Source organism: Chiloscyllium plagiosum, unplaced genomic scaffold (genome assembly GCF_037043375.1).
Source record: "Chiloscyllium plagiosum isolate Xiang-an unplaced genomic scaffold, Cpla_swu_hap1 HiC_scaffold_16, whole genome shotgun sequence".
In the NCBI taxonomy this organism is placed as follows: Eukaryota; Metazoa; Chordata; class Chondrichthyes; order Orectolobiformes; family Hemiscylliidae; genus Chiloscyllium; species Chiloscyllium plagiosum.
The window spans coordinates 81,922,424-81,939,385 of NW_028270154.1; the positions used below are offsets into that span (position 1 = coordinate 81,922,424).

General features: G+C 43.3%; 1 protein-coding gene across 1 annotated transcript in view; it reads left to right on the forward strand.

The window, feature by feature from the left end:
- The window catches only part of LOC122556798 (dedicator of cytokinesis protein 2-like), a 754,195-nt gene that overhangs the window by 296,149 nt on the left and 441,084 nt on the right, over positions 1-16,962 (forward strand). Inside the window, exon 26 of the mRNA XM_043703987.2 lies at positions 14,968-15,113. Coding sequence (XP_043559922.1) covers positions 14,968-15,113 — 146 coding nt within the window. The remainder of the gene's footprint in view (positions 1-14,967; positions 15,114-16,962) is intronic.

Below are 16,962 nucleotides of genomic sequence, written 5' to 3' on the forward strand. Positions count from 1 at the left end.
CCCCTTATCCTTCTAAAATACATCGAGTATAAACCCAGAGTCCTCAACTGTTCCTTATGTGTTAAGATTTTCATTCCTGGGACCATTCTCGTGCACTTCCTCTGAACACGCTCCAGGGCCAGTACATCCTTTCTGAGATATGGGGCCCAAAACTGCACACAATGCTCCAAATGTGGTCTGACCAGAGCCTTAGAGAGCCTCAGATAAACATCCCTGCTTTTAGAATAGAATAGTTTGGTATATATGCTGAAGATGGGGTGGGGGAAGGGCAAAGGGGTAAAGAAGAGGTAGCACTGGAGACCAGAGAGAGACAAAAGCACAGTTTGGCAGACAAAGGGATGGTAAAGGTCAGAGTGGGAGAATCAATGGCTGCTAATGGGAACCGTTGGTGGCTGACAATGGGTTGTTTGTGCTAGCAGTCCAAGTGATGACAAGGCCTGGTGTGGGAGGGTTTGGGGCAAGTCATGGGAGAAGCTGTTCAGACCCTAAAATTATCAAACTTGATATTGATTCCAGAAAGTTGCAGGGTCCCCAAGCAGGAAAATGAAGTCCCGTAACCCTTGATCCCCTTGATCTTTAAGAACCTATCTATCTCCGTCTTAAAAATACTCAATGACCTGGCCTCCTCAGCCTTTTGTGGCGGTGAATTCCATAGATTCGCCATTCTCTGGCTGAAGAATTTTCTCCTTATCTCCGTTCTAAAGGGTCTTCCCTCAGGATCTAGTGTCTCCTACAAATGTAGATCCTACAAGTGGATCTTCCCAACATCCACTCTGTTGAGGCCATTCAGTGTTCTGTATGTTTCAGTTAGATCCCCCTTATCCTTCTAAAATACATCGAGTATAAACCCAGAGTCCTCAACTGTTCCTTATGTGTTAAGATTTTCATTCCTGGGACCATTCTCGTGCACTTCCTCTGAACACGCTCCAGGGCCAGTACATCCTTTCTGAGATATGGGGCCCAAAACTGCACACAATGCTCCAAATGTGGTCTGACCAGAGCCTTAGAGAGCCTCAGATAAACATCCCTGCTTTTAGAATAGAACAGTTTGGTATATATGCTGAAGATGGGGTGGGGGAAGGGTAAAGGGGTAAAGAAGAGGTAGCACTGGAGACCAGAGAGAGACAAAAGCACAGTTTGGCAGACAAAGGGATGGTAAAGGTCAGAGTGGGAGAATCAATGGCTGCTAATGGGAACCGTTGGTGGCTGACAATGGGTTGTTTGTGCTAGCAGTCCAAGTGATGACAAGGCCTGGTGTGGGAGGGTTTGGGGCAAGTCATGGGAGAAGCTGTTCAGACCCTAAAATTATCAAACTTGATATTGATTCCAGAAAGTTGCAGGGTCCCCAAGCAGGAAAATGAAGTCCTGCTCTTCCTGGAGCTACACTTGAGCACTGCAGCAGAGATGCTGGCAAGAGAACACAGTAATGATTTGCTTCCTTCTATGCCTGTGTAAAATGTGGATTGTTTTCACTCTGACCACAGAATGGACAGACGTTCCACATTACACATTTACCACACTTAGCACTATCAGGTTTGCACTCAGAATGCCAAAAGATTACACATTTGGTTTATTAAGTGCCCTAAGCTTTAGAACAGTCCCAGGCTTTATCCTTACTCTTGTAGCAAGTTAGTTGATCCAGTAAATCGATTGGAATTGTCACCAGTGATCCTGGAATAAGGTGGCAGTGCGGATAATAAAAATCAGATTTTTCACTACAGGTGCTAGGAATCCTGTTAAAATAGAACAATATTGGCATGTAACAGGAATCCAATTATGCCTTGCTTAGATTCTCTTCTGTGTTTGAACAGCCTGCCAGCACTCACTGCCTAGGATTGCACATTAAGAATAGGCCAGACTGCTAACTCCTACTGAGTCTGGATCTGGGCAGATTTGATTATTTACCTCACACAGTTTATTTATTTGCATATTGTGATTGAGTCGCTGGTGTATGATGTATCTGTTATTTCTGCTCTATTACTCAGTCCACATTAAAAGCCTTTGAAGAGCCCATTACTTTCTTGACTAGTTTGCTACAGTGTGAAATTAATAATACATCACTGCTCCAAGGCTAGCAGCACATCACTGACATTAGTGAAGCTGTTTAGCTGCTTTCATACTTTGTATTGCGGCCACAGTTCCTTGGGCAAAACCATTCAAACCTGTGCCCACTACCATCTCGAATAAGGGCAGCAGATACGTGGGAAAACTGCCAACTACAAATTCCCCTCACCATCCTGGCTTAGAAATATATCACTCTTTCTTCATTGTAGCTGGATCAAAATCCTGGAATTCCCTCCCTAATAAAATTGTGAGTATACCCCCACAGCACATGGACTGCAACGGTTCAAGAAGGCAGCTCACCATCACCTTCTCAAGGACAACTGGGGACAGACCAGCAACGTCCACTTCCCACTAGTGAATAAAAACTCCCCCACTCTATTTAAAGGTGTTCATTGATTATTCCTAAAGGTAGTTGGTCACGTTATCCTGAAGGTGTTGAGCATTCTTTTCTGAAGCTGCTAATCACTGTATCCTGAAAGTTTTAACCATTGTTTTCTGAAGCTTTTGACCCCTTGATGAGAGAGTCAATCTCTCTGGGCCCATCTGCTGACATACAAACCAAGTGATCACGCTTGATCTCATCGGCAAGTATGAGTTGGATCAACGCCAGATTGGTTCTCTATTACCTTCACACCCATCTTTCTGGTTAAAAGTTTTGGGCTCCCAGGAGTAGGAGCATGGTTGACTTTTTCCTCCCTCGACAAGTGATGTTGCAGCCAATTCTTGAGCTTACCCAACATCTCCCCTATTTGAGAACTGACTCAGCCATGACCAGAAATTGAACATAGGTTATATCCCTTTGCAAATAATTATTTTAACTTTGAGGGAATGAGAAGCTGTGTAATAGCACAGATTGTGACACAAATTATTATCTCGATTTAACAGTGCTCCTTTTTTAACAGTTTAAAATATTGACCTCCAAGGCAAGTTCCTCTGGTACCTGGTTGTAAATGTAAAATCCTTGCAATATAAAATATAAATGAGTTAGTGAATGATTTATCTCCAATCTCTTCATAATGATGAAAAAAAAAGATACACATAGCCCCTCAGAGCTGGAAGGCTTTTTTAAAAAATCACTACTTTCTGCCCACATCTGAAGTGTTGACCCTTGCAGTATTGATTCACGAGAACATTATGGCATCATGTACAAATGGCTGTTTCATAAGCCCCAGACATCTGCTTGTCCAGTCATTGGGCTGGGATGGCAGTGAGTATCACTGCTGAGCTTGCTGCTGTCAATACCAGGCTTCTATTGCTTTGCTATTTGTTCCTGTGCTATGGATGCAGTTCGCAAGGCTGAATTCAATTGTTTGTCTCTCATCACCAAGAGAAAGTTGGAAGTACATCTTCTTTTTTCACAGTTGCAGGTAGCATTTTAATGCAACTTGAGTGGCTCGCAGGACCAGTTTGCTCACTGTTTAAGAATCGACCTGTGAGACTCAAAACCATAGGTAGACCAGCCCATGAAGAGATAACAGGTTAACTGCCCTGAAAATAAATTTCCGAACCTGTTGGGTTTTTAACCACAATCTAACAGCTTCTTCACTCAACAACATATTCAGAGTTGGTCTTCTTTCACCTGAAGTCATACATGTTCAGCTTTCTGGCCATGACCTCTTGGTTTGGGGTATGAAAGATATAAATGGTTAACTGTATCAATGCACAAATAATAGCTACTGTAACAGAAATTGGGCAGCACAATGGCTCAGTGGTTAGCAGTGCTGCCTCACAACGCCAGCGACCCAAATTCGATTCCAGCCTTGGGCGACTGTCTGTGTGGAGTTTGCACATTCTCCCTGTGTCTGCGTGGGTTTCCTCCAGGTGCTCCAGTTTCCTCCCACAATCCAAAGATGTGCAGGTTAAGGCGGATTGGTCATGCTAAACTACCCATAATGTAGATTATTAGTCAGGGGTAAATATAGGGTAGGGGAATGGGCTTGAGTGAGTTACTCTTCGGAGGGTCGGTGTGGACGTGTGGGCCAAATGACCTGTTTCCAAACTGTTGGGGATCTAATCTAATCTAAACTCAGCATATCTGAGAGCCTCTGTGGAGACAAGGCAGAGTTAATATATAACAGAGAACTATAACTCAAATAGCTAGTGAGAATGTGAATTTGGAAGATCACATGGAAGTCACATCTGATGGAAAAAGGGCATTAGTGAAACCCTACCATATCAGGGTTATACATATAGTTATATTGTACTTTAGATACCTGGGGAGAGATGTTTCTGTTAGATATTTTCCAATGAGCCTGTTCAGACATTTAGATTAGATTCCCGACAGTGTGGAAACAGGCCCTTCGACCCAACAAGTCCACACCAACCTCCAAAGAGCAACTCACCCAGACCCATTCCCTTACATTTACCTCTGACTAATGCACCTAACACTATGAACAATTTAGCATGGCCAATTCACCTAACCTGCACATCTTTGGACTGTGGGAGGAAACTGGAGCACCTGGAGAAAACCCACGCAGACACGGGGAGAATGTGCAAACTCCACACAGACATTTGCCCAAAACAGGAATTGAACCTGGGTCTCTGGCGCTGTGAGGCAGCAGTGCTAACCACTGAGCCACCGTGCCGGTGTATTATTCGACCTGAACCCGGTCCTTCAGTAGGGACACCACTAAAGTATTGGAAAAGCCCACACGTATATAATTATAGGCAATAAGAGTTTGTACGAGTCTAGTGTTCAGCCCTCTGATATTTTAAGGTCGTAAAATCGATAGTGACCAGGGGGCATGGTTGACTTTCCTTCTCAAGAGTTGGTCTTCTTTCACCTGAAGTCATACATGTTCAGCTTTCTGGCTGTAACCTCTAGACTTGGGCTACCATTCAGCTCTGCTCACTGAGAACTGACTTAGCCAAGAAGAGAAACCAAATACGGCCTGTATGTCTCCTTACTTCAATTTTGTTAAACTGTTGAAGGAATGTGGGAACAGTTTTACTGGCACCAACTTTTATTTTGCTGGATCCTTTTTCTGAACTGAAATCAGTTGTCAAATGGCAGAATTTCAAGGAATAAAATATACCATCTAGCCTTTCCTCATGACACTCTACCATGGCAGATTTCAAATTCAGAGCATTACCTAGGTCTCCAGATTAACACGGCAATGATAGTACCACTCAACCAGGCTCCTCACTAACTTCATGTTTATGAAATTGTAAATTATGAAATTTGAATTTAATGGATTTAAATTGTTAGCCACTTTTAGTATGGCTAAGGATGAGTTGAAGAAAAATCCTCTCTCCCTAGTTTTTCCATGTTGCTCGGGCATAAGAATGTCTCTCATCATCACATTGTCAATGTGAAGCATATTCATACTATGTCTGATGTATTTGACAGTTTTTTTTTTGTGTGTGTAATTGCAATACAATAAAGTTGCTAATTCTGGTCAGATGCATTCCTGAAGGCCTTATCACCATGACCCCATCTTCACCATCACACTCCACCCTTGAACCATTCCAGTCTACCACACAATCCCAATCCCATTTGAACTCTGTTACCCAGTCTGGATTTCAAGCCTTCTTTTCTTAAATCCCAATATTTTTACATCAAATGGATGAATGTGTTTAAGATCAATGAGAAAAGAACACGATTTTGTTTAATGGCACCTCTGGTGAGCCAGACATCAGTGATAGGCAAGTTGTTGGCAGGGATTCTAAGGGAAAAGATTTGCATGTATTTGGAAAGACAAGGACTGATTAGGGATAGTCAGCATGGCTTTGTGCGTGGGAAATCATGTCCCACGAGCTAGATTGAGTTTTTTGAGGAAGTGACAAAGAGGATTGATGAAGGCAGACGTGGTCTATATGGACTTCAGTAAGTGGTTTCACAGGGTTCTGCATGTGAGACTGGTTGGTAAGATTAGCTCACGTGGAATACAGGGTAGACTAGCCATTTGTATACAGAGCTGGCTCAGAAGTAGGTGACAAAGGGTGGTGGTGGAGGGTTGCTTTTCAGACTGAAGGCCTGTGCCACTTGGGTCGGTGCTAAGTCATAATTTGGATATGAATAGAGGAGGTTATTAAGTTTGCAGATGACACAAAAATTGGTGGTGCAGTGGGCAGCCAAGAAGGTTACCTCAGAATATAACAAGATCTTGATCAGATGGTCCATAGACCAAGGACTGGCAGATGGAGTTTAATTGAGATAAATGTGAGGTGCTGCATTTTGGAAAGGTGAAGCAGGAAAGGGCTTATACACTTAACGGTAAGGTGCTGGGGAGTGTTGCCGAAAAAAAGAGATCTTGGAGTGCAGATTCATAGCTCCTTGAAATTGGAGTCCCAGGTTAACAGGATAGTGACGAAAGCCTTTGTTGCACCTGCCTTTATTCATCAGTGCATTGAGTGTGAGAGTTGGGAGGTCATGTTGTGGTTGTACAGGACATTGTTTATGACACTTTTGGAATACTACATTCTAGTCTGGTCTCCCTGCTATGAGAAGTACGTTGTAGAATTTGAAAGGGTTCAGAAAAGATTTACAAGGATGTTACCAGAGTTGGAGGGTTTGAGCTGTAGGGGGAGTCTGAATAAGCTTTTTTCCTTGGAGCATCAGAGGTTAAGTGGTGACCTTGTGCAAGTTTATAAAATCATGACGGGGCATGGACCGGGTGCATAGCTAAGTTATTTTCCCCAGAGTGAGAGAGTCCAAACTAGAAGGCATTTGTTTAAGGTGAGAGAGGAAAGATTTAAAAGGGACATAAGGGGCAACTTTTTTACACAGAGGGTGGTGCGTGTATGGAATGAGCTGCCAGAGGAAGCATTGGAGACTGGTACAATGACAACATTTAAAAGGCATCTGAATGGGGATATGAATAGGAAGGGTTTAGAAGAATATGGGCCAAGTGCTGGCAAATGGGATGAGATTAATTTAGGCTATCTGGTCTGCATGGATGAGTTGGACTGAAAGTCTTGTTTCCATGCTGTACATCTCTATAACTATATGTTCCTTTTTCTCTGCCAGAGTTCTTGCATTGGGCTCATTGAAAAGATTTGCAAATCTGTCAAGCATCAAAAAGAAAACTACTAGCTACTGTTCTTCACCCACACAAAGTGACATGTGTGAAACCATCCCATGGGCTTAGCCTTGATATTCCCATAACCCTTATTTTATAAGGGTGTGAGAGTCTGAACATAGAACATAGAACATAGAACATAGAAAAATACAGCGCAGTACAGGCCCTTTGGCCCTCGATGTTGCACCGATCCAAGCCCACCTAACCTACACTAGCCCACTATCCTCCATATGCCTGTCCAATGCCCGTTTAAATGCCCATAAAGAGGGAGAGTCCACCACTGCTACTGGCAGGGCATTCCATGAACTCACGACTCACTGAGTAAAGAATCTACCCTCAACATCTGTCCTGTACCTACCACCCCTTAATTTAAAGCTATGCCCCCTCGTAATAGCTGACTCCATACGTGGAAAAAGGTTCTCACGGTCAACCCTATCTAAACCCCTAATCATCTTGTACACCTCTATCAAGTCACCCCTAAACCTTCTTTTCTCCAATGAAAACAGCCTCAAGTGCCTCAGCCTTTCCTCATACGATCTTCCTTAAGCACTTAAGCACTAACTGCGATGAGCATGCCTAAGGCCACAGTGAGAGAGCAACTTATGATCTTAAAGGAGTAATATGTACCACCTGGTTTTTCTTCATGGTCTTTGTAACAATATCTATTACATCAACATAAATTGTACATAGTTGTTAATGTGTAATATCCATTATATTTTAAAGCTTCTTCTCATTAGACTACAAGTGACTTTCCTCCTATAATACTAGGAGAAAGTGAGGTCTGCAGATGCTGGAGCTCAGAGCTGAAAATGTGTTGCTGGAACAGGGCAGCAGGTCAAGCAGCATCCAGGGAACAGGAGAATCGACGTTTCGGGCATAAGCCCTTCTTCAGGAATGAGGAAAGTGTGTCCAGCAGGCTAAAATAAAAGGTAGGGAGGAGGGACTTGGGGGAGAGGCGCTGGAAATGCGATAGGTGGAAAGAGGTCAAGGTGAGGGTGATAGGTCAGACTGGGGTGGGGGCGGAGAGGTCAGGAAGAAGATTGCAGGTGAGGAAGGCAGTGCTGAGTTCGAGGGATTTGACTGAGACAAGGTAGGGGGAGGGGAAATAAGGAAACTGGTGAAATCCGAGTTGGAGGGTTCCTAGGCGGACCTTCCAACCACAAGGTATGAACTCAGATTTCTCCAGTTTCCTCATTTCCCCTCCCCCCACCTTGTCTCAGTCAAATCCCTCGAACTCAGCACTGCCTTCCTCACCTGCAATCTTCTTCCTGACCTCTCCGCCCCCACCCCAGTCTGACCTATCACCCTCACCTTGACCTCTTTCCACCTATCGCATTTCCAGCGCCTCTCCCCCAAGTCCCTCCTCCCTACCTTTTATCTTAGCCTGCTGGACACACTTTCCTCATTCCTGAAGAAGGGCTTATGCCCGAAACGTCGATTCTCCTGTTCCCTGGATGCTGCCTGACCTGCTGCGCTGTTCCAGCAACACATTTTCAGCTCCTATAATACTAGACCAGGCATGTCCTTGAAATGCCTACTTTGAAAGAGGATGGTGGCAATAGAACATAGAGCATAGAGCAATACAGCGCAGAACAGGCCCTTCAGCCCTCAATGTTGCGCTGACCTGTGAACTATTCTCAGCTCGTCCCCCTACACTATCCCATCATCATCCATGTGCTTATCCAAGGATTGTTTAAATCTCCCTAATGAGTTAACTACATTGGCAGGCAGGGCATTCCACACCCTTACCATTATTTTCCCCTTCTATCTTCTGCTTTGCTCCACCTCACCTTTAGACAGCTATTTTCTGCATTTATCCTTCCCAAGCCTCATTCACTGCCTCAGTGAAGTGGCTTTTATACTGAAGTTGGTGCTGTGCTAGTACCACCAGTTACTTGCACACGGGTCTCACATGCTCTGTGTCAACCCCAAACCGAACACAGTGCGGCACCAGCCGTAGTCAAGAGGTCACTTTTAGAACCTAATTGACAACCAGAGCTCTCAGTGCAGGCTCCTACATGAAAACCAGGCATCAGGAGCCATTGGCACTGACACAGGATCTCATACAATATAAATACAGCTGGAGTCAAATCTATGCACATCTTCCAGCTCTTTCCAGCAATTATATTTTAAAAAAATGTTTAAATGTCCTCCCTCCCCCGGAATACGGATCAGCATTCCTGACGCTTTGACTTTATTTATGTTACTTTCTCCTTCCACTCTCACTGCATTCAGTCACTATCCTTCCAGCTCCCATTGCTGGTGAAAAACGTACAGTAAATACATTACCTAATCTTTCCTGCTTCTAGGGCTTGACAAATACTCTGCCAGTATTACCTGGGTTGCAGATTTCCAGCAATTGCAGTTGTTTATTCTTACTTGCACAGCTTCTTCAGAGCTGCATGAACTACTGCTGCTCATACTTCCCCTCCTTTCCCCTCTCCTCTGCTCCTGAAGCTCACCTGGAGATTGCTGATTCTTGGACAGGCAGATGGTGACGGACCCCTCGAGTCTTTCTTGGTATGAGGGACAGCCATTGTGCTGAGCGTGAGCAAATTTTGTGAACTCACTTGCTCAAAAGGCAACTTTTGAAGCTCGGGACACTGGCAAGAAAGAGACATGAGGCACGTGTGGAGTTTGCATGTTCTCCCCGTGTCTGCGTGGGTCTCCTCCTGGCGCTCCGGCCCTCCCCCACGATCCAAAGATGCGCAGCCCAGGTTAATTGGCCCTGCTAAATTGCCCACAGTGTCCAGAGATGTGTAAGTTAGGTGGGTTAGCCATAGTAAAAATGCAGGGTTACAGGGACTGGGGGCTGGGGCTGGGTGGGATGCTCTTTGAAAGGTCAGTGTAGACTCAATGCAATAGTTCAGAGAGATGATACAACTGGATGAGCAGCATCACACATTGCTCATAACTAGATTATTCCTATCACTCACCTAAGCTGGGAAATCTACACCAGATATAAATGACCCAAGACTCAAGATTTCACCCAAAGCAACAACACTTTATTCAGACCATAAGATATAGCAACAGAAATAGGCCATTCAACCCATCGAGTCTGGTCCATCATTCAACGAGATCATGGCTGATCTGATAATCTTCAACTCCATTTTTCTGCCTTCAGCCATAACGCTTGATCCCCTTACTGATTAAAAATCTCTCAGCCTCAAATATACAGTGATCCAGCCTCAACAGCCCTCTAGTAAAAAATCCGAGTGACACACTACCATCAAAGAGAAGAACTGTTCCTTCGTTTCTGCCTGAAATGTCCAACCCCCTATTCCACATCCTCTGGTGCTAAACTCTTCCTTAAGGGGCAACAACCTCTCCATATCTCAGCTGTCAACTTCTCTAAGAATCACTGCAGTGCAGGAAGAGGCCATTCAGCCCATGCTAACCCTCTGAAAGGCATCCCATCCAATCCTATCACCTCACCTATCATCACATTTTTAACTGTTGCCAATCAACATAATCTGCTCATCTCTAGACACAGAAGCACCTGACAGAAACAAGGAGAGCGTGCATGCTCTACAAAGTCACCCAAGGCTGGGATTGAACCCCGGCCACTGGCACTATGAGATACCAGTGGTAGCCACTGAACCATTATCCTGCCTCACATTCTTCTAAACTCCAATGAGTACAGGCCCAATCCACTCAAACATTGTTCATCAAACATTCCCTCCACATTTGGGATTATTCCAATGAACCTGCAGAAAGTTTCAGAGAGCATCTCTGGGAGATAAGCACTAAACAACCCCACTGCACTGTGCCCAACCACTTCAACTCCCCCTCCCACTCTGCCAAGGACAGTGCCAAATCCTGGACACCCGGTCACTGGAGGAAGAGCACCTCACCTTCAGCCTCGGGACCCTCCAACCACTCAGAATCAATGACATTTTTACCAGTTTCCTCATTTTTCCTTCCCCACCTTATCTCAAATCCAACCCTCCAACTCAGCACTATCCTCTTGAACTGTCCCAACATCCATCTTCCTTCCCACCTATCCACTCCACCCTCCACTCCGACCTATTACCATCATCCCCCACCTTCATCATTCTCAGCTACCTTCCCCCCAGCCCCACCCCTCTCCATTTATCTCTCAGCCTCCTTGGGCATTCGCCCCCACATTCCTGATGAAGAACTTATGCCCAAAATGTCAATTCTCCTGCTCGTTGAATGCTGCCTGACAGGCTGTGCTTTTCCAGCAACACACGTTTCAAATGTTAATACAATTAGTCAAACATTTTAACACTTCTCACATGAATGAATGCCACTTCCAGTTAATTAGTTAGTTTCCCTGAGGATTAGTTGTTCAATTGGTCTTTGTTGGTCCTCCTTCCCAGGTAGCTAACCAGTCTATTTCCCCTCTTCCTGCGGTAATAGCCTGAAGGTCAATGAGCACCATGCTGAATGTGATTCCACTTCCATCTCTGCCTCATACACACTGTCTGACCATTTCTACGATGACAACAGTCCATGAGTGTTAGCTCATGTTCACCGCGGCAACCCTCCCCAGCAGAGAGGTTTCCACGACAACTGGCCATCTTCCTTCGAGATCTGTCTACCTACGCAGAAACCATTCTGGTGTATGTACAGAGTCACGTCCTGTGAAGTGGAAGGGGACTAACTCTCTCCATCTGTGCATGGTTTCACCAAACAACCATTGCATAAGAGTAATTGCAAACTACAAAATGTTCTGCACCTTACATTAAGTTTTGACAAGACAAAGCTATAAGAAATCTGCACTTACACATTTATGTTGGAGAAAATACTTGAAATACTTGACCTTTGTTTGGACAGCTGTCTAATATTAATACAAAGCTGTAGATTTATAATCAATGTTCATTTTTAACACTCACATAGTGCCATCTGATGCTACTATTGGCCAAGTCAGGTCCCAGAATGTAACTTACTTCAATGGATTTATTAAAAAAAATTAATGTCAAGATAATTCACTGAAACAAAAACACAAAAGGCTGCAGATTTTGAATAACAATGAAACAGAAACTTGTTAATAAAAAGAAAATAACAGAAAGAACCAAAACTAAGTAAATACAGAGGACAGTTTGAAAGATCTTAAAACACACAGCAAAGCATAAATTTGTTTATTCCTCAATATTGTCACTTTACAGATTCCCAGTGCTCTCCTATGAGCTGTGAAACCTTCTTACATGAGTGTTAATAAAACTGAAAGCTTAGACTTTCCCAGGTTTCAATGACCTGCAGATTTCTAACCAAACATTCCTGGCCCTGAAATTGCATGGACAAAGTTCCGACAGAAGTAGCCTATTCCCGGAATTCTTCTGTACTCCATTCTCAGATAGAAATAATATTTTACTTCTGTCTTCAATAGCATTTCTCCAAAAAACTATGCAAAAACTTCTAATCTTTGAGTTTTGTTGTCTAAAATCAATTTTTCATTATCCTAAATCAAAGATAATGGCCCTTAATGTTTACACTTGAGGTCATGATCCCCACAGTTTAAAAAAAGGGATCCCTGCTTCCTGATACATACTAGATTAGATATTCTTTCGAGAAAGATTGACTTTGTTTTGTCTTTAAAATACTCTACCAATAGCTGCATTCAAGAAACACGTAGGTAAATTCAGGAACAGGAAGGGAATAGAGGGATACAGATCCTGTAAGCAAAGACAGTTTTGGTATGGAAGGGCAAATTGTGTTAGCGCAGGCTTGGAGGGCTGAAGGGTTTGTTCCTGTGCTGGATTGTTCTTTGTACCATAGTAACCAGTGTCCATATGCCACAAGTTTGGAATCCAAACTCTAAAACTGATAAGTTACACACCTTTCATCTCAACATACTTACAAAAGATAGTTTCAACACTTGGAAAATATACTTGACTTTTGTTTAGACAGCTGTCTAATACTAAACGCATAGTTCTATGTTCAACTCTTTGCAGTTTTAAGTCAGAGTTCCCAGTGCTCCCTGGGTTTATCTACGTTAGACTTATAAATGCACTCTAACAATTTTAAGCTTCAAAATGACTTTGCATTGGTTTTACCAATGTGAATATAATGCCAGCAATTAGCAATTATGAATCTAACTTTTCCCTGTTTTCAGAAATAACTTCCTTAATGTAATGACCCTTTAATGAAATTTAATATGCACCAATTGTCCACACACAACTCTGTCCTGGCAACAGAAAATATCTGAACCTTAGAACATGGGCGCAACGGTGGCACAGTGGTTAGCACTGCTGCCTCACAGCGCCAGAGACCCGGGTTCATTTCCCGCCTCAGGCGACTGACTTGTGTGGAGTTTGCACGTTCTCCCCGTGTCTGCGTGGGTTTCCTCCGGGTGCTCCGGTTTCCTCCCACAGTCCAAAGATGTGCAGGTCAGGTGAATTGGCCATGCTAAATTGCCCGTAATGGTAGGTAAGGGGTAAATGTAGGGGTATGGGTGGGTTGCGCTTCGGCGGGGCGGTGTGGACTTGTTGGGCCGAAGGGCCTGTTTCCACACTGCAAGTAATCTAATCTAATCTAATCTAAACATGCTCTATTCCTGCCTATTTCATTTATACTCCAAATACAGAGCATCATAGAATCCCTACCATGTGGAAGCAGGCTGTTTGACCATTCAAGTCCACACAAGCCCTCTGAAGAGCAACCCTCCCAGACCCAAGCACCCCCCAGCTTGTATATCCCTGGACACTATGGGCAATTTACCATGACCAATCCACCTTACCTTACTTAACTGTGGGAGAAAACCAACGCAGAGATGGGGAGAATATGCAAACTTCACACCGTCACCTGAGGGTGAAACTAAACCTAGGTCCGTACCACTGTGAGGCAGAAGCGCTAACCACCGAGCCACTGTGCCACATTTCTGCACTGAAGAGTGCCAAGTAAAAATGCTCAAAATGGGAAGTATTTTCCTACAGACTTCTGTCCAGTGGATATTCCTTCTATTGGGAGTCATGTGTTCAAGTGGAAACTTCCACCCTCACCAATACAGCCTTGAAGTCTTAAGGATTGTGAACCATCTTGGGGTTTTGTATGTGATCTCATTTTAGTTCAACAGGACATCAATGTCACTTTTAGAAACAAGTATTAGTTCATGAGATATTGAAGACCATGGCAAATTCCAGCCTATTCCAGGTTACCGTGAGATGCTGATGCTCAGTCTCCTCTATGACTGTTGCATAATTTAGTACATGGTTCTCCCTTCAGTGGCAAACTGAAGACAGCCCCCCCTTGGGTTGGGACTGGAATGAGATGTAGGTCACACCAGGAAACAACAGCAATCGTTTTACTAAAATATTTCAGTTGGATTACAGATGGCAATCTAATAATTCTTTATTTCTGGTTCTGGATATTTATTTCAATGTGTGTATACTGTTATGGATCAGGCCAGACCCCCCCTCAAAACAATTCAAGAAAGTAGCGCAGACCCTAACTTTGCTAGTTGGTTAAAGCAGGTGTAACATGGATATTCCAGGAGGGATGCAGCTGGTCAAACCATGCAGTTTTAGACAAAATAGAATTTATTTACTAGATCACCGAGTGACATACACATAAAAGAGAACAGGATGCTGAATAACTTAACCTATCCAAAAATCCAACAGATCATCCCAACTTAACAATGTTGTTCCAGATACTTGAAATGATCCCCATAAACACCCCTTGGAAGGAAAGGTAAAACCAAACACAAGGTCTTACAGGAGAGATGTCAGAGAGAAAGCCTTTTGCATGATGCAGTATAAACAAATTGGCCCTAAAACCCTCCAAACTCAGGCTTTTCAGAGCCTGTGTTTTTAAGACCTTCTGAAAAAAACCCGAAGGACAACATAACCTTGTTAAAGGAACAGCATAATTTCCATAGTAATTCTCAACGAGTCTCAGAATCTGCACTTTTTTTTTGCAGAATGCCGTGACATCCTGCTTCCCATGATGACTGATGAGCTGAAGACCCAGCTGGATCAGAGGGATGAGAAACAACAAAACCAGGAATTAAAGTACTGCATCGAATTACTCAATCACATCCTTGAGGTCCTCAGTCAACCTAATGCGGTAGGTGATCCTGATCACGGTTTCAATAATTTCCTTCTTAACTCTGACATTTTTTGTATGTATTTATTATTTCTTGGAATATGGGCATCGTTAATTACCCTCTAACTGAGAAGCTTGCTAAGGCCATTTCCTGAGACAACTAAGAAACAACCTGTTAACTTCTGAAGAAGAGTCATTCTTTCCACGGATGCTGCCAGGCCAGCTGAGTTCCTCCAGCACTTTTTGTATTTGTTTCAGGTTTCTGGCAGCTGCACTATTTTGCCTTTGTTATAGGGTTAACCACAATGTTGTGGGTCTGAACTCACATGTAAATCAGACTGAATATGGAGGCAGAGCTCCTTCCCCGAAAGATAACAATGTTAACATATGAGTGCTTTTTTGCAACGGTCATTAGTAGTTTCATGCTTATTGTTAGTAAAACGAGTTTTGCATTTTATGATGCGTTGTAATGGGATTTGGACCCATTTCACCAGAGCAGTCACCCATGTCTTCAAGATATCAAGAAGACAGGATAGATAAGGTTAAGCTATTCATGATGGTTAGTGACTCTAGAGCTAGGGGCATGGTCTGAGATTTGAGCCAGACCATTCAGGAGAGATATTTGGAAGCTCTACTACACACAAAGGGTGGAAGATGTTTAAACGTGTCCTAAGTGGCTGTTGATGCTGAATTAATTTTAAATCTGAGATAGATAATGTTTTACTAAGCAAAGGGATATGGGCCAGAGTCAACTGTGTGGAGATATGCCATAGACCAGCATTGAATGGCGTGTGATGCTAGAAGGGCTGAATGGTCTACACCCATTCCTGTGTATCTAAAACACCACTCAATGTAAATTGACATGAAGTAATAAACACGAGTTTGCAACAAATTAGTTTAGCGATAGTAAATAACTGATACTCTGTCTAATGTAAAAAGATTCCTATTCTCATGCATCCTGCAGACTGGGGACAACACAGCTAAATGGTTGCATGTTTGTCTTGAACACAGACACTGTACATCAAACAATTTCCACTATCTGGGAGGCATTAAGATGTCTCAATGCATAAATCTAAATCTTTATGAAATATGGTTAGGGGAGCCCTAACCTTGACCCTAACCCTGAACGTAACCCTCCCTAACCCTAGTCTAACTCAAGTCCTAACTCTAGTCCTATCTTCTGTTTGCAGTTCTGAGCAGGTGTTCTGAAGGAGGGTCACTGGACCTGAAAAGTTAGCTCTGATTTCTCTCCACAGATGCTGCCAAACCTCTGATTTTGTCCACCCCAGTCCGACACCGGCACTTCCACATCATTGCATGATAACAGAAGGTTAAAGCTTTGTTGGCTAGTTAGGTTTAATTACTGAGATGACCAGGAATCAGAGGTGACATTTCAGACCCCATCAAGAATTTGAGCTGGACTCCTCAATTCTCCATCTAGAGCTATATAACGTCATCAGATTAGGTGTAGCATAATGCAGTCTCCAACATCAGCAGGTCCATCATCTTTTACAACACTGGGATACATGAACTGCATTTTTAATTTGGGTGGGAATTGAAATGGGAGCTGTGCCAACAATGTTCCCTCCTCCAGCACCATCGAGCAATAACAGATATATGTGTTCTGTGTAAAAGTGAATGGAGAGATATAATGAATGGGATGACCTACTAGGAAGGCACAGAATTTAGACTCAAGCTTATTTAGCTAGGAAGGATGAACTGTTAAAGGGGGAGCTTTAATGGACTAAAGGACTTTTATCTTTCCCTGACATTTATCATATTTTCTTTTTTTATTTGAATCAAAGCATTGGCATTTGGCTCTGGAATTAATTAATTCTTGCTTTGGGGATTCAATTTTAATCTCAGAAAT